A 25,093-nucleotide genomic window follows, 5' to 3' on the forward strand; every position below is an offset into this window, starting at 1 on the left:
TGTGTTATTTCAGTCTCTTATATGTTTGTATGTATATATAATGTTCATGTATCTTATATGCATATGTTCTATATGTATGTAGATATTACATGCATATATAATTTTTGTGCATCTATTTTTAAGTTAGGTGAGTACTACAGATTTATGTATGCCTTATTTGCTCTTTTATATTTAATTTTTTTTCAACTGGCTGCTTGGAGTTTATTTTCTACTTGGTGCACGGCTGCTCTTTTATATTTAATTTTGTATATCTGTGCCCTATCCATGTTGATTTAGTGCAGTTCTTTTAACACTGAATATATTTTATCATATGAATATACCACATTTCATTTATCAGCTTCCCTATTCAAGGGTATTTGGTTTATTTTCGAGTTTTCTTGATTCTAAAAAATGTTGCAGTCTTGTCTGCGATCTCATTTTCAGCCAGAGTTATCTTCCTCAGGAGCCCCAAGCACACACCAGGTGGTAGAAACATCCCTGTGGAAGGTTTTATGACGGAGCCCTGTACGGTTTCTAGTTTGGAGCCGTGTTTTCTTGTTGTTATTTTCTTGATTCAGATTTCCACTCCTATTGAGTTGGAGTCCAGGTTTTTAGAGTGGGGTTCTGAGATCCCATTCTTCCGTTTTCCCACCTACTGAGTAGGGCAAAAGCTGGATTCCTGTGGAGTGTTTGTGCCAGAAGGTGGAGACCAGCCCCTGCTGCATGGTTGTGCATCTTCCAGCTCCCTGCTAGCATCAGGGTCCAGGTCCTAGACTGTGTATTTAGTCCAAATATGCAATGGAGCTGCATAGGAAACTCTAATCCCCTTAACACTTAAGGAATACAGAAAATATTGAAGGAGGGGTCCCTGGCAAAAAGTTAAAGGATAGAGTCAAGAAGGCTAGAAATGAGGCATTTGAAAGTGCTAAGACTGACAGTACAACTTCTGAGGGAAGCTGAGACCATGACAGCTACCTTTGGCTCAATAAATGCACCACTTGGGGCTGATGACTTAATACTAGCAGGTGACAGCATTCATGGGTAAGCAAGGAGAATAACACAAGCAAACAACATGGAACTCGTGAGAACGTTCTGTAGAGCAAGAAAAAGACATTTGTATTCAGCAGTCAAAGAATAAAAGCATACTTCTGAAGATAATATAGGGTAGAATTTAGGGAAAAAAATCAGAAAAGTATTATCTTTATAAGAAGACATGATCTATATGAAAGAGGCCACACATCTTAAGTAAAATTAATGCAGTGAAACCTGGATACATTCTGGAAAAAGAATTGAACCTCAAAAATAAAAATGAAAATCCCACAAGTTTCTAGGCAGGATGAAACTGGCAAAAAAAATTAGAAAAATAATGGAGTAATGTTTCAGAGTTTTGAAGGAGGAAGGTTGTGACCCACTTTTATACAAAACCAAAGAGTTTTTTACTTGCAAAATCAACAGAAAAACATATTCTTAGTAAGAGCTCATATAATGTATACTGCTTGTTTCTTTTCTGGAAAGAAATTGTATGAACACATCATTGAATCCAGAGATGAAACAAAAGATACCCCACACATCCTTAAACCATCATATTTAAGGATGAATAGGAAATAATGGAATCCAATGAAGTAGAAACAAATTTAACAATTGTTATAAATCCAATTATAAGAAAGAATGCTAATATTTATTGATTTTTGGAAAAAAAGCATATAAAGTAGAAAATATAACAATTTAAATCTAAATCTCTTGAGTATGTTAACAAAGATCAGGTTGGAGATGTGGGTAGTGAGTGGGTGAGAGGAGCAGTATGCTAAAACTCTTGGCCATGGAATGTAGAAACATAGGCATTAATAAAATTAACAAGAGGTAACATTCTCATAAAAATCTTAAGATGATAAGGCAAAACTTGAGATTAGATACTGCCAAAGGAACGGAAGCAGAAACAGAACAAAATGTCCAAAATAAGACAGAGTATATAACTATAATAATAAATATGAATAGGTTAATTCTTTTAGTAAAAAAAGTTGACTAAAATCCATGCATATGCTATTTATAAAAGACATGACTAATTTACACAAAAATTATATTAGAAAATGATGAAAATATAACACGTATTCAGGAAAAAAGAATGTAATATCATCATATAAATCAGCATCAATACAAGTTAATAAACTGAACAAATGGATATATTTTTCATGCTAAAGGCAAGAATACTTAAATATGAAAAAAATGTTAGGAATATATGGGGAAATTAACATAAATAGTCATGGGGTACTTTAATATATTTTTCTCCATCTTTGACAGATCAGAGGGCAAAAACCAAACAAATAGGAGGTCTAAATAACAGCTTATAAAACACTTATATTTCTACTTTCTACCCTTCAAATATGACACATTGAATTCCTACTCCCTTGAAACAGTTATAAAACTCAGTAGACCATAAAGAAACACTCAATATGTTTCTAAAACTTGACATGACAGAGAGCACATATTTTTTACCACAATGCAATAAAACCAGAAATTAAATTTCAGTTAAAATCGCTACATTCTACTTCACCAAAATTAAAAACTTTTGCTCTTTGAAAGACACCATTAAAAAACAACAAAAGGAAGTAAGGCAAGCCAGAGAATGGGAGAAGAGATTCACAAATATTTCCAAGAACTTGTATCTAAAATATAAATCTTACAACTCAATAATAAGAAGACAAACAACCCTAAAAATAGGCAAAATTTTGGACACCTTACAGAAAAAAGATATACAAATGACTAATAAGCACATGAAAGATGTTCAGTATCAATCTTCAGGGAAATTAAAATCAAATGAAATGCCACTATATATGCTTACTAGAATGCGTAAAATTATAAAGATTGGTTGATAATGCTGAATGTTGGTGAAGATGTGATCAAATGAAGCCATTACATACTGCTGGTGGAAAATGTGCCAATTTCTTAAAAAGTTAAATGTTCAGTGACCATCTGTCGGTCATTCCATCCTATGTGCTTAACCAAGAGAAATGAAGACAAATCCAACAAAGACTTGTACATAAATGTTGACAGCAGTTTTATTCACAATAGCCCCAAACTTGAACAACCCAAATCTTCCTCAAAAGCTGAACAATCTAAGCGTCCAATTCTTGATTTTAGCTGAGGACATGATCTCAGGGTTGTGAGATTGAGCCCTGTGTCAGGCTCCGTGCTGAGTGTGGAGCCTGCTTAAGATTCTCTCTCTTCTTCTGCCCCTCCCCCTGCTCATGTGCGTGCACTCTGTCTCTCTCTCTCTAAAGTAAATAAATAAAATCTTTTAAAAAAAGTTGAAAGAACAATCAAAATGCAGTATATACAATGGAATACTACTCAGCAGTCTAAAGGAATGAACTACTGATGCCTTACAACAACATGGATGAGTCTCAAAATCCTGATGAGTTTTGTATAAATATACTCTCTGAGTAAGGTTAGAATTGCCTAGATGATCTTGAGTTTTTTGTTTTAGCAGATTATCAACCCAGTTTATTTCAAAGTGAAAGTCCTGTCTCATCTTCTATGGGTGGGTTCCAGTTTCAATTAAGTTCCAAAGCCTTTGCTGTGCTGTGTTGGGTCTGTTTGGATTGTGCCAGTCAGGAGTGAGTCTGAGATGTGGGTAGTATTTAAGTTACTCCACCCAGTAATCACTCCATAGAGGCTCTTGAGGGACATTCCCCAGGAGAGACTATATGCTTGGATGCAAAACAATTCTCAGTAACTTTTAAAAGGATTAAAGTTAGGCAAAATGTGTTCTTTGACCACAATGAAAATAAATTAGAAGTAAACAACAATAAGAAATCTGGGAAGTCCTCACATATTTGGAAATTAAGTAACATGCTTTTAAATAACTCATGGGTCAAAGAAGATATTACAAGGAAAATTAGGAAATATTTTGAACTGAATTAAAACAACTTGGCATATCAAAATTTATGGAATGCAGCTAAAGCAGTACTTAGAGAAAAGTTTATAGCTTTAAACATCTATATCCCAAAAGAAAGTTCTCAAATCAGTAATGTAAACTTCATCTTAAGAAACCACAAAAAGAAAAGCAAGTTTCAGCCCAGGCAAGGAGAAAGAAGATACTAAATATTTTTGTATTTTTGCAGAAAGCAAAGAAGTAGAAAGCAAAAAAAAAAAAAATAGAGAAAATTAATGAAGCCAAAAGTTGGCTCTTTGAAAAGATCAACAAATTGACAAATCTTTAGCAGGACTAATGGGGGAAAAAGTGAGAAGAAACAAATTAATAAGGTTGGGAATAAAAGAGGAGAGGACACCATTACTGATATAGAAAATGAAAGAATTATAAGGTGGTGAAAACAAAACTCAGGTGAAATGGACAAATTCATAGAAAGATGCAAATTACTAAAACTGTCTCAAGAAGAGATAGAAAGTCTGAATTGTCGTATAGTAAAGATATTTAATTGACAATCAAAAATCTTTTCACAAAGAAAAGCCCAGGGCCAGATGGCTTCACTGGTGGTTTCCATCAAATAGTAAAGAAAATATAATTTTAGTTTTTTGAAAACTCTTTCAGAAAATTGGGGAGGAAGGAACACTTTCCAGTTCATTCTATAAGGCCAGTAGTACTCTATTATCAAAGGCAAAGATACTACAAGAAAACTACAAAATACTACCTGTCATGAATATAGACACAAAAATCCTTAATGGTATTTTAGGAAATAGAGTCTAGAAACATATAAAAATGATAATACATCACAACCAAGTGGGATTTATTCCAGGAATCCTAGGTGGTTTTAACATTGAAATGTTAAAACATAACATATATGTTAAACATATTAATATGTTACATAATGTCATGTAGCATTGATAAAGGATAAAACAACATGATCATCTCGGTAGAGGCAGGAAAAACATTTAAAAAGTTCAGCACCATTCATGATTTAAAAAATTCATGGCAAATTAAGACTAGAAGCAAACTTACTTAACCTAATAAAGGACATCTATGAAAACTCTATGGCTAGTATACTTAATGTTGAAGGGCTTAATGCTTTTCCTCCTAAGAATGAGGAGACCTTGTCTGCTTTTGACACCTCTTTCAACATTGTATTCGAGATTTTAGCCAGTGCACTAAGGCAAAATAAGGAAAGAAAAGTAATGAGAGAGAGAGAAAGAAAGAAAATAAAAGGAAGGAAGGGAGAGAGAGAGAGAGAGAGAGAGAGAGAGAGAGAGAGAGAGAAAGAAAAAGAGAGAGAGAAAGAGACAGAAAGAAAAAAAGAAAAAGAAAGAGGAAGAAAAAGAGAAAGAAAGAACGAACATATAAATGGGAAAGGAGGAAGTACACATTTTTCAGATGACATAATCATCCTGTATGGTCAAAATCTGTACAAGAAATATGAGAATAAATGATTTAAACAAGTTTTCAGGATACAAGATCCATATATGAAATTTAGCCATACTTCTATATACTAGCAATGAAATATCTGCAAATGGAATTAAGAAAACAGTTTAATACACAATAATGGTAATGTTTTCAAACTGATAATTTTTTTTTTAAGATGAAAAAGTAGCCTGAGTTGTGTGGCAGAACTGAAGGCCCTGGAGATAATGTCATCTCAGGAACCATTAAATTAAGAACCCTACCTAGCCACAGAGTGAGACAGCCATAAAATATGGAAAGGCAGAGATGAACAATGGTGTGTGTGGAACTAATTCTGGAACCACCCTTAATTGTTCTACCCTCATATGTCTGACTATTCTGTTATGTGCCTGGCTCATGGTCTTCTGTTTTGCTTCACCAATCCTGCCAGATGCATTTGACTCTCCCACTTCTGGGTGTTGAATTCAAGTGTTCCTGTCTTCTAGGTATATCTCTATGGACTGGTTAAATGATCCCATGAAGGGCCCTATTGAGTGCACGCCCCTCTTCCACATACCCTACTCCTGTGTCCTGTCTTTGTGAATAGTCCTTACCATGTCTGATCTGCCCAGTGGTGCTTGATTTAGGCTCCTTGAAAAATAACAGTGATGGCAGCTGATGAGCAGCAAATTCTTTTGACGGTCTTCTGTTGAAGAAGTAATCTTCAGTGGTTGCCATCATAAAGTTTTGCCAAGTGCAACTGAGTTTCTGAAATAGAGAAAGCACCTTTGGTGTGAGTATAACAGTAAGAACATCATTTATGATGGAATCCTTATGGCTGGGCTCATTCACAAATCAATTCTTACCTGGCAAATTTTAACAAATGTTAAGTAAAATATATATGTCAAAACATGGTAAATTATAAGTCCTCTACTCCAGATTATCAATTGATTAAAAAGTGTACATCTGATATAGCTCAAATTCTTGAAAAATCAGCAGATTCATTATTTGGAGAATCATAATGTTTTCAGATTTTTCCATAGTCTATTTCTTTAATTTAATTTTTTATTGTTATGTTAATCACCATACATTACATCATTAGTTTTTGATGTAGTGTTCCATGATTCATTGTTTGTGCATAACACCCGGTGCTCCATGAAGAATGTGTCCTATTTAATACCCATCACCAGGCTAACCCATCCCCCTAGCCCCCTCCCCTCTAGAACCCTCAGTTTGTTTTTCAGAGTCCATCGTCTCTCATGGTTCGTCTCCCCCTCCGACTTACTCCCCTTCATTCTTCCCCTCCTGCTATCTTCTTCTTTTTTTTCTTAACATATATTGCACTATTTGTTTCAGAAGTACAGATCCGTGATTCATCAGTCTTGTACAATTCACAGTGCTCACCATAGCACATACCCTCCCTAATGTCTATCACCCAGCCACCCAATCCCTCCCACCCACCACCACTCCAGCAACCTTCAGTTTGTTCCCTGAGATTAAGAATTCCTCATATCAGTGAGGTGTCTTTCTCTGATTGACTTATTTCACTCAGCATAACACCCTCCAGTTCCATCCATGTCGTTGTAAATGGCAAGATCTCATTCCTTTTGATGGCTGCATAATATTCCATTGTGTATATATACCACATCTTCTTTATCCATTCATCTGTCGATGGACATCTTGGCTCTTTCCACAGTTTGGCTAGTGTGGACATTGCTGCTATAAACATTGGGGTTCACGTACCCCTTCGGATCCCTACATTTGGATCTTTGTGGTAAATACCCAGTAGTGCAATTGCTGGATCATAGGGTAGCTCTATTTTCAACTGTTTGAGGAACCTCCATACTGTTTTCAGAGTGGTTGCACCAGCTTGCATTCCCACCAACAGTGTAGGAGGGTTCCCCTTTCTGCGCAACCACGCCAACATCTGTTGTTTCCTGACTTATTAATTTTAGCCGTTCTGACGGGTGTGAGGTGGTATCTCATTGAGGTTTTGATTTGGATTTCCCAATGCCGAGTGATGTGGAGCACTTTTTCATGTGTCTGTTGGCCATTTGGATGTCTTCTTTGGAAAAATCTCTGTTCATGTCTTCTGCCCATTTCTTGATTGGATTATTTGTTCTTAGGGTGTTGAGTTTGATAAGTTCTTTATAGATTTTGGATACTAGCCCTTTATCTGATACATCATTGGCAAATATTTTCTCCCATTCTGTCGGTTGTCTTTTGGTTTTGTGGACTGTTTCTTTTGCTGTGCAAAAGCTTTTTATCTTGATGAAATCCCACTAGTTCATTTTTGCCTTTGCTTCCCTTGCCTTTGGCGATGTTTCTAGGAAGAAGTTGCCGCTGCTGAGGTTGAAAAAGGTTGCTATCTGTGTTCTCCTTTAGGATTTTGATGGACTCCTGTCTCATGTTTAGTTCTTTCAACCATTTGGAGTCTATTTTTGTGTGTGGTGTAAGGAAATGGTCCAGTTTCATTCTTCTGCATGTGGCTGTCCAATTTTCCCAACACCATTTGTTGAAGAGACTTTTTTCCAATGGACATTCTTTCCTGCTTTGTCAAAGATGAGTTGACCATAGAGTTGAGGGTCCATTTCTGGGCTCTCGAGTCTGTTCCATTGATCGATGTGTGTGTTTTTGTTCCAATACCACACTGTCTTGATGATGACAGCTTTGTAATAGAGCTGGAAGTCCGGAATTGTGATGCCGCCAGCCTTGCTTTTCTTTTTAAGCATTCCCCTGGCTATTCGGGGTCTCTTCTGGTTCCATACAAATTTTAGGATTATTCCATTTCTTTGAAAAAAGTGGATGGTATTTTGATGGGGATTGCATTGAATGTGTAGATTGCTCTAGGTGGCATTGATATCTTCACAATGTTTGTTCTTCCAATCCAGGAGCATGGAACGTTTTTCCATTTCTATGTGTCTTCTTCAATTTCTTTCATGAGTATTTTATAGTTTTCTGAGTACAGATCCTTTGCCTCTTTGGTTAGATTTATTCCTAGGTATCTTATAGTTTTGGGTGCAATTGTAAATGGGATCGACTCCTTGATTTGTCTCTCTTCTGTCTTGTTGGTGTATAGGAATGCCGCTGATTTCTGTGCATTGATTTTATATCCTGCTACTTTACTGAATTCCTGTATGAGTTCTAGCAGTTCTGGGGTGGAGTCTTTTGGGTTTTACACATACAGTATCATATCATCTGCAAAGAGTGAGAGTTTGACTTCCTCTTTGCCGATTTGGATACCTTTGATTTCTTTTTGTTGTCTGATTGCTGTGGCTAGGACTTCTAATACTCTGTTGAATAGCAGTGGTGAGAGTGGACATCCCTGCTGCGTTCCTGACCTTAGGGGAAAAGCTCTCAGCTTTTCCCCATTGAGAATGATATTCGCTGTAGGTTTTTCATAGATGGCTTTTATGATATTGAGGTATGTACCCTCTATCCCTATACTCTGAAGAGTTTTGATCAAGAAGGGATGCTGTACTTTGTCAAATGCTTTTTCTGCATCTATTGAGAGGATCATATGATTCTTGTCCTTTCTTTTGTTAATGTATTGTATCACGTTGATTGATTTGCGGATGTTGAACCAGCCTTGCAGCCCAGGGATAAATCCCACTTGGTCGTGGTGAATAATCCTTTTAATGTACTGTTGGAACCTATTGGCTAGTATTTTGATGAGAATTTTTGCATCCATGTTCATCAAGGATATTGGTCTGTAATTCTCCTTTTTGATGGGGTCTTTGTCTGGTTTTGGGATCAAGGTCATGGTGGCCTCATAAAATGAGTTTGGAAGTTTTCCTTCCATTTCTATTTTTTGGAACAGTTTCAGGAGAATAAGTATTAATTCTTCTTGAAATGTCTGATAGAATTTCCCTGGGAAGCCATCTGGCCCAGGGCTTTTGTTTGTTGGGAGATTTTTGATGACTGCTTCAATTTCCTTAGTGGTTATAGGTCTGTTCAGGATTTCTATTTCTTCCTGGTTCAATTTTGGTAGTTGATACATCTCTAGGAATGCACCCATTTCTTCCAGGTTATCTAATTTGCTGCCATAGAGTTGCTAATAATATGTTCTTAGAATTGTTTGTATTTCTTTGGTGTTGGTTGTGATCTCTCCTCTTTCATTCATGATTTTGTTGATTTGGGTCATTTGTCTTCTCTTTTTGATAAGTCTGGCCAGGGGTTTATCAATCTTGTTAATTCTTTCAAAGAACCAGCTCCTCGTTTCGTTGATCTGTTCTACTGTTCTTTGGGTTTCTAGTTCATTGATATCTGCTCTGATCTTTATTATTTCTCTCCTCCTGTTGGGTTTAGACTTTATTTGCTGTTCTTTCTCTAGCTCCTTTAGGTGTAGGCTTAGGTTGTGTATTTGAGACCTTTCTTGTTTCTTGAGAAAGGCTTGTATTGCTATATCCTTTCCTCTCAGGACTGCCTTTGCTGTATCCCAAAGATTTTGAACCGTTGTGTTTTCATTTTCATTGGTTTCCATGAATTTTTTTAATTCTTCTTTAATTTCCTGGTTGACCCATTCATTCCTTTTTTTTAAAAATTTTTTTGTTATGTTAATCACTATATATTACATCATTAGTTTTTGATGTAGTGTTCCATGATTCATTGTTTGTTCATAACACCCAGTGCTCCATGCGGAACGTGCCCTCTTTAATACCCATCACCAGGCTAACCCATCCCCTACCCTCCTCCCCTCTAGAACCCTCAGTTTGTTTTTCAGAGTCCATTATCTCTCGTGGTTCATCTCCCCCTCTGACTTACTCCCCTTCATTCTTCGTCTCCTGCTATCTTCTTTTTCTTTTTTCTTAAAGTATCCTGCATTATTTGTTTCAGAAGTACAGATCTGTGATTCAACAGTCTTGCACATTTCACAGCGCTCACCGTAGCACATACCCTCCCCAATGTCTATCACCCAGCACCACATCCCTCCCACCCCCAACCACTCCAGCAACCCTCAGTTTGTTTCCTGAGATTAAGAATTCCTCATATCAGTGAGGTCATATGATACATGTCTTTCTCTGATTGACTTATTTTACTCAGCATAACACCCTCCAGTTCCATCCACGTCGTTGGAAATGGCATGATCTCATTCCTTTTGATGGCTGCATAATATTCCATTGTGTGTATATACCACATCTTCTTTATCCATTCATCTGTCGATGGACATCTTGGCTCTTTCCACAGTTTGGCTATTGTGGACATTGTTGCTATAAACATTGGGGTTCACGTACCCCTTCGGGTACCTACATTGTATCTTTGGGGTAAATACCCAGTAGTGCAATTGCTGGATCGTAGGGTAGCTCTATTTTCAACTGTTTGAGGAACCTCCATACTGTTTTCCAGAGTGGCTGCACCAGCTTGCATTCCCACCAACAGTGTAGGAGGGTTCCCCTTTCTCCACATCCCCACCAACATCTGTCGTTTTCTGACTTGTTAATTATAGCCATTCTGACGGGTGTGAAGTGGTATCTCATTGAGGTTTTGATTTGGATTTCCCTGATGCCGAGCAATGTTGAGCACTTTTTCGTGTGCCTGTTGGCCATTTGGATGTCTTCTTTGGAAAAATCTCTGTTCATGTCTTCTGCCCATTTCTTGATTGGATTATTTGTTCTTTGGGTGTTGAGTTTGATAAGTTCTTTATAGATTTTGGATACTAGCCCTTTATCTGATACATCATTGGCAAATATTTTCTCCCATTCTGTCGGTTGTCTTTTGGTTTTGTGGACTGTTTCTTTTGCTGTGCAAAAGCTTTTTATCTTGATGAAATCCCAATAGTTCATTTTTGCCCTGGCTTCCCTTGCCTTTGGCGATGTTTCTAGGAAGAAGCTGCTGCGGCTGAGGTCGAAGAGGTTGCTACCTGTGTTCTCCTTTAGGATTTTGATGGACTCCTGTCTCACGTTTAGGTCTTTCAACCATTTGGAGTCTGTTTTTGTGTGTGGTGTAAGGAAATGGTGCAGTTTCATTCTTCTGCATGTGGCTGTCCAATTTTCCGAATACCATTTGTTGAAGAGACTGTCTTTTTTCCATTGGACATTCTTTCCTGCTTTGTCAAAGATAAGTTGACCATAGAGTTGAGGGTCCTTTTCTGGGCTCTCGATTCTGTTCCGTTGTTCTATGTGTCTGTTGTTGTGCCAGTACCATACTGTCTTGATGATGACAGCTTTGTAATAGAGCTGGAAGTCTGGAATTGTGATGCTGCCAGCTTTGCTTTTCTTTTTCAATATTCCTCTGGGTATTCGGTGTCTCTTCTGGTTCCATACAAATTTTAGGATTATTTGTTCCATTTCTTTGAAAAAAGTGGATAGTATTTTGATGGGGATTGCATTGAATGTGTAGATTGCTCTAGGTAGCATTGACATCTTCACAATGTTGGTTCTCCCAATCCATGAGCATGGAGTGTTTTTCCATTTCTTTGTGTCTTCTTCAATTTCCTTCATGAGTATTTTATAGTTTTCTGAGTACAGATCCTTTGCCTCTGTGGTTAAATTTATTCCTAGGTATCTTATGGTTTTGGGTGCAATTGTAAATGGGATCAACTCCGTGATTTGTCTCTCTTCTGTCTTGGTAGTGGTGTATAGGAATGCCACTGATTTCTGTGCATTGATTTTATAGCCTGCTACTTGACTGAATTCCTGTACGAGTTCTATCAGTTTTGGGGTGGTGAACCATTCATTCTTTAGTAGGATGCTCTTTAGCCTCCCATGTATTTGAATTCTTTCCGACTTTCCTCTTGTGATTGAGTTCTAGTTTCAAAGCATTGTGACTGAAAATATGCAGGGAATGATCCCAATCTTTTGGTACCGGTTGAGACCTGATTTGTGACCTAGGATGTGATCAATTCTGGAGAATGTTGCATGGGCACTAGAGAAGAATGTGTAGTCCGTTGCTTTGTGATGGAATGTTCTGAATATGTCTGTGAAGTCCATTTGGTCCAGTGTGTCATTTAAAGTCTTTATTTCCTTTTTGATCTTTTGCTTAGATGATCTGTCCATTTCAGTCAGGGGGTGTTAAAGTCCCCCACTATTACTGTATTGTTGTCAGTGTGTTTCTTTGCCTTTGTTATTAATTGCCTTATGTAATTTGCTGCTCCCACGTTAGGGGCATAGGTATTTACAATTATTAGATCTTCTTGTTGGATAGACCCTTTAAGTAGGATATAGTGTCCTCCTTCTTCTCTTATTAGAGTGTTTGTTTTAAAATTTAATTTGTCTGATATAAGGATTGCCACTCCAGCTTTCTTTTGGTGTCCATTAGCATGGTTAATGTTTTCCCACCCCCTCACTTTCAATTTGGAGGTGTCTTTGGTTCTAAAATGAGTCTCTTGCAGACAGCATATTGATGGATCTTGTTTTTTAATCCAATCTGATAGACTGTGTCTTTTGATTCGGACATTTAGCCCATTTAGATTCAGGGTAACTATTGAAAGGTATGAATTTAGTGTCATTTTATTACCTGTAAGGTGACTGTGACTGTATATTGTCTCTGTTCCTTTCTGATCTATGCTGCTTTTAGGCTCTCTCTTTGTTTAGAGCAACCCTTTCAATATTTCTTGGAGGGCTGGTTTCCTGTTTGCAAATCCCTTTAGTTTTTGTTTGTCCTGGAAGCTTTTTACCTCTCCTTCTATTTTCAATGACAGCCTAGCTGGATATAGTATTCTTGGCTGCATGTTTTTCTCGTTTAGTGCTCTGACAATATCATGCCAGTCCTTTTGGCCTGCCAGGTCTCTGTGGATAGGTCTCTTGCCAATCTAATGTTTCTACCATTGTAGGTTACATATCTCTTCTCCCGAGCTGCTTTCAGGTTTTTCTCTTTATCTCTGAGACTCGTAAGTTTTACTATTAGATGTCGGGGTGTTGACTTATTTTTATTGATTTGGAGAGGGGTTCTCTGTGCCTCCTGGATTTTGATGCCTCTTTCCTTCTTCACATTAGGGCAGTTCTCTGCTATTATTTACTCCAATATACCTTCTGCCCCTCTCTCTCTTTCTTCTTCTTCAGGGATCCCAATTATTCTAATGTTGTTTCATCTTATCGTATCGCTTATCTCTCGAATTCTGCCCTCGTGATCCTGTAGTCATTTCTCTCTCTTTTTCTCAGCCTCTTTACTTTCCATCATTTGGTCTTCTATATCGCTGATTCTCTCTTCTGCCTCATTTATCCTAGCAGTTAGTGCCCCCATTTTTGATTGCACCTCATTAATAGCCTTTTTGATTTCGACTTGGTTAGATTTTAGTTCTTTTATTTTCCAGAAAGGGTTTCTCTAATAACTTCCACGCTTTTTTCAAGCCCAGCTAGTATCTTTAGAGTCATGATTCTGAACTCTGGGTCCGAAATTGTACTAATGTCCGTATTGAATAGGTCCCTGGCTGACGGTACCACCTCTTGTTCTTTTTGCCGAGGTGATTTTTTTTGTCTTGTCATTTTGTCCAGAGGAGAATAGATGAATGAGAGAACAGAATGCTAACAGGTTAAGAACGTCCCCAGCAATTATACTCTACAAATCAGAAAAGACCTGAAACCAGGGGAAAAGAAAGGGAAAGAAAGAAAAAAGAGAAAAAAAAAAAGAAAAAGATAAAAAGAAAAACAGAAGAATACAAAAAAAAAAACAGAATATGATCAAATATGATCAGGCTAGTGCATAGATCAATGCCACACACTAGAGTATGGGTGTATTTTGGTCTGTTAGAAAAAAGTGCCTCCTAAAATTTTAAAGGAAGAAAGACTTATATATACAAAATAAGGGTTGATACAATGAAGGGATGGATGATGACTGTAAAGATGAAAATTATAAAAGATTTTATAAAAGGAATTGATAAGATAAGAAGTTGTTTGAAAAAAGAAAGAAGAAGATTTAAAAAAAAAAAGAAAAAGGAGAGAATGTGATCAGGCAGACTAGAACAAAGCCATACACTAGTGATTTAGGGTATATTTTGATCTGTTAGAAGAAACTGTATCTCAAAATTTTTAAAAAGAGAACTACTTATATATATATGCCAAAAATAAGAGTAACTACTATGAAGGGATAAAATATGACTCTAAAAATGAAAAATAAAAAATGTTTTTTTAAAAAAGGGATTGATAAGATGTTGGTTGAAAAAGGGAAAAAGAAAAATTAAAAGAAAAACTTAAAAAAATTAACTTTGAAAAACTAATGAATCATGGTAAAAAAAAAAAGTCATGAATTCTATGTGCAGTATTCCCCTAGCGCTGGAGTTCTCCCGTTCTCCTTGATCGGTAAACGTGGTCTTGGCTTGCTGGCTGTTCCTGCCGATCTTTAGGGAGGGGCCTGTTGCCGTGGCTCCCAAATGTCTTTGCCGGAGGTGGAAGTGCCCCGCCCTTGTCGGTCCGGGCTAAGCAAGCTGCTCCGGTTTGCTCTTAGGAGCTTTTGTTTCTGCAAGCTCTCTGTACAGCTTTGGAGGACCAGGGTGAAAATGGTGGCGTCCCAATCTCCACCTGGAGGAGCTGAGAACTCGGGTTCCCCGCTCCTCAGTGCGCCCCCAGAGAAAAGCAGTCACTCCCATCTCCCCGGTCTCCGGTTGCACTCCGTGCTCACCCGGCCTGTGACCGAGCATTTCTATCTCTGGCACCCGACCCCATGTGGAGTCTCCAAACCCAGCAGATCCCTGTGGTGCGCTCCCACGCCACTCCTCCCAGGGGAGGAAGGGGAGTCTCCCCGGCTCTGCCGCTTGTTGGGTCCCTGCTGGAGGAGCAGTGGCCCGACTGGGCTCTGGGTCACAGTTTATGGCAACCTGGAGCTGAGAGCCCGTGCCTCGGCTCCGTCCCTGCAGCGCGCTTCCCCGCTCCGATACCTGGGAGCTCTGCCGCACTCAGGCACCCCCGGTTTTTCTGTGACCCCGAGGGTCCTGAGACCACACTGTCCCACGAGGGTTCCACCCCCTGCTTAGCCACTGGAGCAACGTCCCTCAGTGGAGCCGACTTCTAAAAGTTCCGATTTTGTGCTCCGCGGCTCTAGCAACTTGCCAGAAGCGGCCGATGGAGGCCCCCTCCCCCGCCGTGTATCCTCCCGAATATCACCTCAGATTCACTTCTCCGCACGTCCTACCTTCCAGAAAGTAGTCGCTTTTCTGTTCAGAAAGTTGTTGCTATTCTTCTCTTCGATCTCCTGTTGAGTTCGTAGGTGTTCAGAATGGTTTGATCCCTATTCAGCTGAATTCCTGAGACCAGACGAAATCCGGGTCTCCTACTCCTCCACCATCTTGCTCCACCCCCCTCCATAGTCTATTTTTTTAAAAATCTTCCTTTTCTGTTGTTGTCTTGAATTGCTCTTTTCTCTTCTTACTAAAATCTTTTGTGTAAAAGCCAACAGAGCTTAGGGCATCTTTTTCCATTTGGAAACTGCTGCAGATAGCAGACAATGGGAATTTGAATTAAAAAAAATAAAAACTTTGAGTTTGTTTTTGAAAGTGAATTGCTATTTCAAAAATGAGGCCCAGGAAAGAAAATGGAAGAGAGAAAGTTTAAAAAAAAAAAGTTGCTTCACACTGTTTCTTTCACTTTGAAGAACTTTTTATCTCATTAAAGATTGCTTCAGTAACCTAATTTTTACTCCAATGGTGAAATCCATTATAAATGTTAGCTGTCAGCAATTAGTTATGCAAACTATATGTATTTTAATTGTGAAAATGTACTACTGTGGTAGAATTTTCCACGTATATGTATATAATCATATTTTTAAAAGAAATAGTGTTCTATATTTACCTATTCTCTGTGACTGAAAAAGACAGCTATGTCTTTTGAAGTACTGGCAGGAATTCTAAAGTGAAACTTCTTAATCTTATAAACTGACTGCATGACTGTCAGCTAACTAGTTCCTCCTGGGGCTTCCACTAGCCACTTGACTTCTAGTTAATTTTTCTCCCCTTGAAAATATATCCTCATTAAATTGTATTTGCTCCTAAGTATCTGACTTTAAATTCGATTCCTTTTTTTTTTTACGGTCATTGGCTACATGATACTAGGTTTGCACTTGGAGATTCCACTGGCTTGCCATGTGAACAAAATTCTGAAACATTGCTGTTAACTAGCGAGGTTCTTCTGGCTCCTCGTACACTTGAAACTTGTTAGCAGGTTCTTGTAGTCTTAGAGATTGCAAATTTAGTTCATCATGCATTATTGCTGTTGAATACGTGAAAAAAATTCTCAAGTTACGAGGAAGGAAGAACGCCCTCTGGATTTTTTGTGTCATTAAGTGAAAATGGATAGCAAACAAAGAAGGAGTCCTCATCGGAACCATTCACTGTGACTCGTACCTTTGTCCCCCTGTCCTTTAAGGGCCTTGCTGGCTCCTATAATTTTAAATAAGTTTCTTTTAGACCAGTTTTATGATAATAAAAGATCCAATATAAATAGAAGCATTTCCTCTCAGTTACTTTTTGATGATAATGGAGAAATCTCTCTACCCTTTTAACATTTGGAATTTTGTCCTTAAATGAGATTAGTTAGCAGAAGTAAAATTCTAGAATTATATTGAAATGTCTCAATAGAGGCTATTGTGGTAATTCATCAATTCCAAATGGCAACATCCAGAGAATATGTGTAACTATTTGGCTTTGAAAAACAAAATTAAAGAACAACAGCAGCAAAACAAAAGAAATTTTAACTTTTATCCTTAAATGCTTAATGTAAGAGGAGTAAGTGAAGCTTTTTCCTTGTAATATTTGTCAATGACTAATCTCCTTTGCAAGCAAAAAATAAGCCAAAAAAATCGACTAAGGAGATTGGACCAGAAAATATGTCATTATTTTCCCTGCATTTGACTGATTGGAAGGGTTATTGATTGTGAAAGAGTAACATTATGATTTTTTAATACCTCAGTTATTTTATTGACTTACTGGCCAAGGATTCAACAGATTTGACTTCTTCTTTCATTCATTTATAAAAAATTTATGAATACTTGCTCTATACCAGCCATTGTTGTTGATTCTGGGAATTCAGAGATTATTAAGACATATTTGTGGCTTGTGTGATAGACCAGCACATAAAAGTGTGTGACTTAATAAATGGTATGACTGGTGGAATAAACATCAGTCAGAGAACACAGGGGAGGGACATCTAAGCTAGCCCAGTGAGTTCGGCATTTATCTGCAATTATGGCATCTTTGTTGTAGCTACAAATTTCTTAAATGTTTACTTGTTGAAATGTTACTAGTAATGAATTTAGTAAAGTCACTTGAGTATAACATCAGATAGACAATGCAGTTTTATTTCTATATATCAACAGCCAACAAATAGAAAATGAACTTTGAAAAAGATGTGATAGGACGAGAAAGCTTCACAAACATACCTAAGAATAAATCCAGCAAAAAACGTGCAAGGCCTCTGTTTTAAAAACTGGAAAACATTATCGAGAGAAACCAAAGAAGACCTAAATAAATTGGCAGATTTAAAGACTCAATGTCATAAACACGTCAGTTCTCCCCACATTCATCTATAAAATCAGCACAGTTCTGAGAATCAAAATGTTAGTAGTGGTTTTTTGGGGTTTTATTTTTTTGGGGTTTTTGGGTTTTTTTTTTTTTTTGGTGGGGTGAAGGGAAGTGAGAGAAACTGACAGCTGATTCTAAAACATATATGAAAATGCCAAGGGCTAAGAACTGCTCTGGCAATCTGGAAGAAGAGCACAACGTATATGACCAGCTATTGAGACGAATATTCAGCTTCAGTAATTAATACAGCATGGTTTGGGCACAAGGATGATCAGTGTTGCAGAAGAAAGAGACCCAAAATTAGACTCGCACATACATGGTCAGTCTGACTCATGTCGAAAGAAATGCTGCAGTACAGCAGGGAAAGAGTGATCAATAAATGCCACCATGTCAATTGGATAGCCGTGTGGGGGAGAAAAGAATCTTGCCTCATTTTTTACCCCATTCACAAAATTAATTCCAGGATTAGAGATGTACAAGTGATAGGGAAAACAATAAAACTTTCAGGAGAAAATGTAGAAACATATTTGATAGCTGGAACTAGTAAAGATTTTCTAAGTAAGAAACAAAAAGGCCTAAAAAACCCAAAATACTGTAAAAACTTTATTAATTAATAATTAATTATAATAACATAATTATTTAATAATAAATAAATTAATTAATTAAGAAAAACCTTCTGCCATTAAAAGAGACCAGGAGAAAGTAGAAAGGCAACTGCAGAGGGAGAGAAGACTTTGTATTTCAGGTGTGGAGCCCAAAATTCATATCCAGAGCAGATCAAGAACTCCCACAAATCGATTGGCACAGGTACCAGAGATACCATCTGTCTTATATCAATTTATGGTTTTTTCTCACAGAACTGTAGATATAATCAATTAATGTGTTCATGGTTTTTCCCTGTTAAGGATATTAGTTTCTACTGAGTCTTTAGCCAAGCACAGAAATAATGATCTGTCTTTCTGCCATTTATATCTATCTGCCTGCCTGCCTGTTTCTATTGATCGTTGGATCTATCTATCTATCTGAACATACTTGAAGCACAGTTTTTTTATAGTTTACCTGAATATGTATTTAATACAAAATATATTTTGAATTGTATATTCCTATACAACTGTCTACTTGTTATAATGTGAATTGTGCATGTCGAATTACTCCGAATATAGTAACAAAAGAGGACTTTACTAAAGAAAGAGCGATAACTTATGACCCTATTTGACAGTGACTGCCAGATGTCCATGCCTGCTTTCTTACTCATAGAGCCCTGATTTTATTTAGGGCAACATTAGACACAGTTTTAAAACTGCAGTTTCTCACCTTGCAGATGGAGCTTATTTTTTAATGTAGTTCTAGTGAATGAGACGCAAACAGCATAATTAATTTGCTATTGACAGGAACTTTCAGGAAAGCTCCTTAAAAGGGTATTCGGCTTAGCCAAGATGGAACCTTTGGCCTTCTCCCTTTGCCCTTCCCTTCCCAGATGTTCAGAACAGTAGAAACCATTTTGCAACTCTTACGGGAAGGTTGAATCTCAGAGACCTTAACTCTTGACATCTTTGAACTGCCAGTGTAGCAGCCTATTTCTGAACCTGTGGCACAAGGAAAACATAAAGGGCCTATGTTGTTTAAGCTATGCTTGGTCACTTGGGTTTTCTTCCGTGTAGCCAAAGTACTGACTGCCTGGGGCACCATAGGAAGAAAACACACCCCCGCCCCTTCCTTCTTTTAAACACTAAACATTCACAGAAATACACCCAACCCCTTTTTGCTCCTAATTTGACCACCAAGCTTTACTCTTAGGTTTTCTTGAAGCCAGAGTTACACAATAAAGGAGTGTTGATGTTATTTTCCTACCACTTGAAGTTGAATGGAATGTGGAATGATGTATGAGGAAGCAGAATCTTTTGTATCTATGGCAACTGAGAACACTGTGTTTTTATACAAACTAAGTATTGTACAAGGCTTTTTACATTTTTTTGTTAAATTGTTGAAGAAATATGGAGTGGGGCCTTGCATTTTCGGTCAGTATCATCTAAAATGACATGCATTTCATTTTCTTGTATCAGTTATTTACTTTGAATTTGTCTTAATGTTTAGGTGTAAGAGGTCTTTTCATGTGTTTTAAATTCTTATGTGTTTTGGTGATTGAAAAGGATTCCATTTTTTTCTTGAAGATATTCTATTTTTTACAAACTTTGCATACATAGAGCCCTTAGTTTTTATTTTAAATTCTAAATATTTTAAATATTTAAGTATTTATTATTTACTTTTAATATCCAACCTGTGCCGAGATAAAATAAGAGCCTAAAATCAACTTCCTATGAAGATCTGTCTTAAAAGTACTAAATAAACCAGGTCTTCCCTCCTTGATGTACCTTCTCTTTTTTTCATCCCGTTTTGTTTTTGCCAATAATTTTATTTATCCTTAAGGATTTAATGCTTATTTGTTCTGCATACCATGCCAATTAGTTAATAATTAAGATACAAAAGAATTATAAATCATAGTTCCTTTTATTTGGTAGCTCATGATCTAGCTGAATAAACAAAGCTCACACATTTGAAACACTTCTGTATTATAGAGAAAAACACAGCATGCTATGAAAATAGATGTTAAGTCCTTGAATGTAGAGAGAAGGAAGGCACTTAGGTCAGTTGGTGGGATTAAAGAACACCTCAGAGAGAGGAGAGGAGACTTAACAGTTTTGGACTGTCAGTTTGGATGAGGGAAAACACGAAAGGGCTTTCCAGATAGTGCAAAGAGCAAAAGGCTGAAGAATCAAGAACAGACATGGCTTGTTTGGGAAATGCCAAGGATCTTGGAGTATAGGGAGTGTGGACTGTTGGCGACAAGCTAAGGAGCCTTCTGCTTGAGGTCTGATGTGAAAAGCACTGAAGGAGAGAGAACCTTGAAACCCACGTCTTGAGTTAGAAACAAAACAAAGTGGGCTTGAGTGTGCTTCCTTCAGTAGTTCCTTAGTAAATTTTTTTGTGGCCACAATACCGACTACTTGTGGATCAATAATCTTATAACTATGATCATTGAATTTGGAAGCAGATGACTTAGTGTTATTAGGGTTGCACCCTTTGGATTTTACAAAGAAATACTTAGGCTAAATTTCATGCCATAATTTAGATAACTCCAGACCTGGCTGTGAGAAGCAGAAACTGGAATGTACTGTTGGATAGCAGCAGTGAGTGGCCATATGCATTTTGTTCTCATCCAGTGTAACTAGCTGCTCTTCACCAAACAGCTTTGCTCCTAGGGCCTTAAAGTTTAATCATGTCTGAATAAATGCATTTGAAAGATTTTTTTTGTTAAATTTAAGATGAAAAACTGTGAAGGAAGAATTTTTAGGGTTCATTTCCCCTAATATTCATGTTTTGTCTAATCTTAGCAGTTACCAAAAGGTAAACTGAGAGAGAGCATGATGTACAAGCTAAAAAAAAAGAAATATCTCAACCTATTAGTGAAGCAGAATAATAAATAATATAAAGTAGCCAGTGGTAGAACGATTGTCACATTAACTGCCAGTTGTCTCAGAAAAAAAAAAAAAAACTTCTGAGACAATAAAATCAGGGGAAAAAAGACAAATGAAAAACTGCACTAGGAGTACAAGGTGCCATTTTCATGTTATTGATGGGGGTGATTTTTCATTACTATATGTAAGAATATTTCTTTCTTGCCACATATAAACAAGCATCTGGCAAGAGCAAGGATAATCATACATTATCTCTAATTTTGTATGTGATAAAAACTTCAGATTCAACATGATCTTGTATATGTTATTGAGACTCTGGCACCATTAAATGTTGAAAATTGTTTATTTGTCAAATCTCAAACCTAGTTTCGTACATGTGGTTTGTCTTTTTTTTTTCTTTTCTTCATTTGACTATTGAGTCCCTGTAGGTGCCAGGCATTGGTCTAAATTGTTGGGATACATGTGTGAACATGGGGTTACATTACCATGGGCAAGGCAGACATTAAAATGAGCCCTAAGGAGTAAGTAAATTGTATAGTATACTTGAAGGTGATATGTCCTGTGATAAAAAGGAACAGTAGATCAGGGCAAAGGAGACTGGGAGGACTGGGAGGTGGCCTGTAATTTAAATAGGGTGGTCAGGAAGCCTTCAGTACAAAGATGACATTTAAGCAGAAACTTCAGACTTTGAGGAGGAAGCCATCTGACCATCTGAGGGGAAGTTTCCAGACACTAAGGCAAGAGCATCTCTGGCATGTCTTCAGCCCTGCAAGGAGGCAGGTGGGCTGTAGTGGTGGTGGGGCGGTATAGAGTTAGCAGAGATGAATCAAGAGAGGTACCTGGGATTGGATCATGTGAGGCCTCATGGAATATGGCATAGTGTTTGACTCTTAATTTTTTTTATAATAACAGCTTTATTAAGATATAATTCACATATGGGGTGCCTAGGTGGCTCAGTCGGTTAAGCATCCCAACTCTTGATCTCAGCTCAGGTTTTGATCTCAGGGTTGTGAAATCAAGCCCCATGTTGGGCTCCATGCTGGGCATGGAGCCTACTTAAAAAAATTTTAAAAAAAAGATATAATTCACATACCAGCAATTAATTCATTGTCTAAGTGTACAATTTAATCATTTTAAATATATTCACAATTGTGTAACCATCAACACAATCAATGTTTTAAAAGATTTATTTATTTATTTTAAAGAGAGAGAGAACCTGAGCAGGAGGGGCAGAGGGAGCGGGAGAGAGAATCCCAAGCAGACTCCTCACAGAGCGTGGAGCTTGTCTTGGGGTGCCATCTCATGACCCCAAGATCACAATCCAAGCTAAAACCAAGAGTCAGTCACTTAACTGGCTGTATCACCCAGGCACCCCAGCACAATCAATTTTAAATTTCCATTGCCCCCAAAAGAAATCTGATACCCTTTAACAGTCATTGCCCACCCCCTAACTCCCTCTCACCCTAGGCAACCACTAGTCCACTTTCTGTTTCTATGGATATGCCTTCTGGATATTTAATATAAATAGAATCATATAACACCTAGTCTTTTGCGACCACTTCCTTTCACTTAGCATAGTGCTTTCAAGGTTCATACATGTTATAACGTGTATTAGCATTTCATTCCTTGTTGTGGTTGAATGATACTCCTATGTACAGACAGACCTCGTTTTGTTTATCTGTCATCCATTGATGAACATCTGGGTTATTTCCTCTTTTTGGCTATTATGAATAATGCCGCTACGAACATTTGTACACAAGTTTTTGTGTGGATGTTTTAATTTCTCACCCAGCAGTGGAATTCCTGGCTCATATGGTAACCATGTTTATCCATTTGAGGAACTGCCAAACTGTCTTCCATTTTACATTCCCACCAAGAGGGCATGAGGGGTCTCATTTCTCCACATCTTCACCAACACTTGGCTATTGTCGATCTTGATTAAAGCCATCCTAGTGGATGTGAAGTGGTATATCATTATTGTTCAATTTGAAATTGCCTTAATGACAGTGACATTGAGCATCTTTTCATATGCTTTTTGGCCATTTGTATATCTGCTTTGGAGAAATGTCTTTTCAGTTCCTTTGCCCATTTTAAAATTGAGTATAATTGCCCATTTATTACTGGGCTGTAAGCATTCTTTATATATTCTTGATACAAGTCCCTTATCAGATATATGACTTGCAAATATTTTCTTCCATTCAGCACATGCCAAGGCCTTAAAAATTCTTGTTGAATAAATATTTGAATGCTCAAAATTATATTTCCATTACAATGTTGTTATAGCATTAGAATATAGTTAATTATATACCAGTGTTAATTTCCCTGACTTAAACTATTAAATATATGTAAATAAATTGATATAGCTTTCATTATCTTATCATTTTTAAATTCACCATTATGATGGATAGGGGGGTGTTTAAAATCTGCCATTTTAATGAATGGACAAATTACAAAAACATGGAATATAATTAATTTTTTGTTTAAAAAATTGATTTTTAAATTTTATAGATGGAAAAAGTAGAAGCAGATCTAACTAGATCCAAGTCTCTTCGTGAGAAACAATCAAAGGAGTTTTTATGGCAGCTGGAGGATGTCAAACAACAATATGAACAGCAGGTTGGTCTTCCATTTTGATGATGCCATTGAAGTTTTAAATGCATTTATAATCTCTCTTTTAAAAATCTCATTATATCAGGGGCACCTGGCTGGCTCAGTTGGTGGAGCATGTGACTTGATCTTGGGCTTGTAAGTTTGAGGCCCACATTGGGTATAGAGATTACTTAAAAATAAAATCTTAAAAAAAATCATTATATCATCAAATCCATGCACAGTGGAAATATTACTAAGAATGTTATTACCAGTATATGTGAATCCTTTAAAACAAAATCTGTTTCAGTAATACCCAGAAATAGGATTTTAGCTCTTCGCTGAAGTCTCTTCCAGCGGTTTGTTAATCTGCATATTTAATTGAAACATTTATTGTGATTCTTGAGTCCTTCTGTTCCTGTCAGAGCAAAAGTCTGACTTGCTCATTTATTTAAGAATTAGTTTTGGGTATCTACCATGTCCCGACTCTGGGCAGAGCAGTAAGTTGGACTGACAACGTTCTTTTCTCACAGAGCATATACTACATTTTTTTAATAATAATTTTTAAAAGTTTTTTATTTAAATTTAGTTAACATATAGTTTATTATTAGTTTCGGGGGTAGAATTTAGTGATTCATCAGTTGCATATAACACCCAGTGCTCATTACATCACGTGCCCTCCTTAATGCCCATCCCCCATCCCCTTTCCCACCTCCCCTCCAGCAACCCTCAGTTTGTTTCCTGTAGTTAAGAGTGGTCTTATGGTTTGCCTCCCTCTCCGTTTTTATGTTATTTTATTTTTCCTTCCCTTCCCCAATGTTCACCTGTTTTGTTTCTTAAATTCCACATATGAGTGAAATCATATGATAATTATCTTTCTTTGATTGACTTATTTTGCTCAGCATAATACCCTCTAGTTCCATCCATGTCATTGCAAATGGCAAGATTTTATTTGTTTTGATGGCTGAGTAATATTCCATTGTGTGGGTATGTATACATATATATATATATATATAACATCTTCTTTATCCATTCATCTGTCAATGGACATCTGGGCTCTTTCCATATTTTGGCTATTGTGGACAATGCTTTATAAACATTGAGGTGCATGTGCCCTTTGAATCACTATGTTTGTATCCTTTGGATGAATATCTAGTAGTGCAATTGCTGGGTCATAGGGCTGCTATCCAAAATCTATAAAGAACTTAACAAACTCAACACCTAAAAAAATCCAGTCAAGAAATGGGCAGAAGACATGAATAGACATTTCTC

General features: G+C 37.2%; 1 protein-coding gene across 5 annotated transcripts in view; it reads left to right on the forward strand.

Annotated features, from left to right (window-relative positions):
* Window positions 1–25,093, forward strand: part of CEP112 (centrosomal protein 112) — a 437,815-nt gene that overhangs the window by 172,809 nt on the left and 239,913 nt on the right. For all 5 annotated transcript variants that reach the window (XM_027625475.1, XM_027625473.2, XM_027625474.2 and 2 more), the window contains exon 19: window positions 23,744–23,851. In XM_027625475.1, coding sequence (XP_027481276.1) covers window positions 23,744–23,851 — 108 coding nt within the window. The remainder of the gene's footprint in view (window positions 1–23,743; window positions 23,852–25,093) is intronic.

This window comes from Zalophus californianus, chromosome 16, assembly GCF_009762305.2.
Source record: "Zalophus californianus isolate mZalCal1 chromosome 16, mZalCal1.pri.v2, whole genome shotgun sequence".
In the NCBI taxonomy this organism is placed as follows: Eukaryota; Metazoa; Chordata; class Mammalia; order Carnivora; family Otariidae; genus Zalophus; species Zalophus californianus.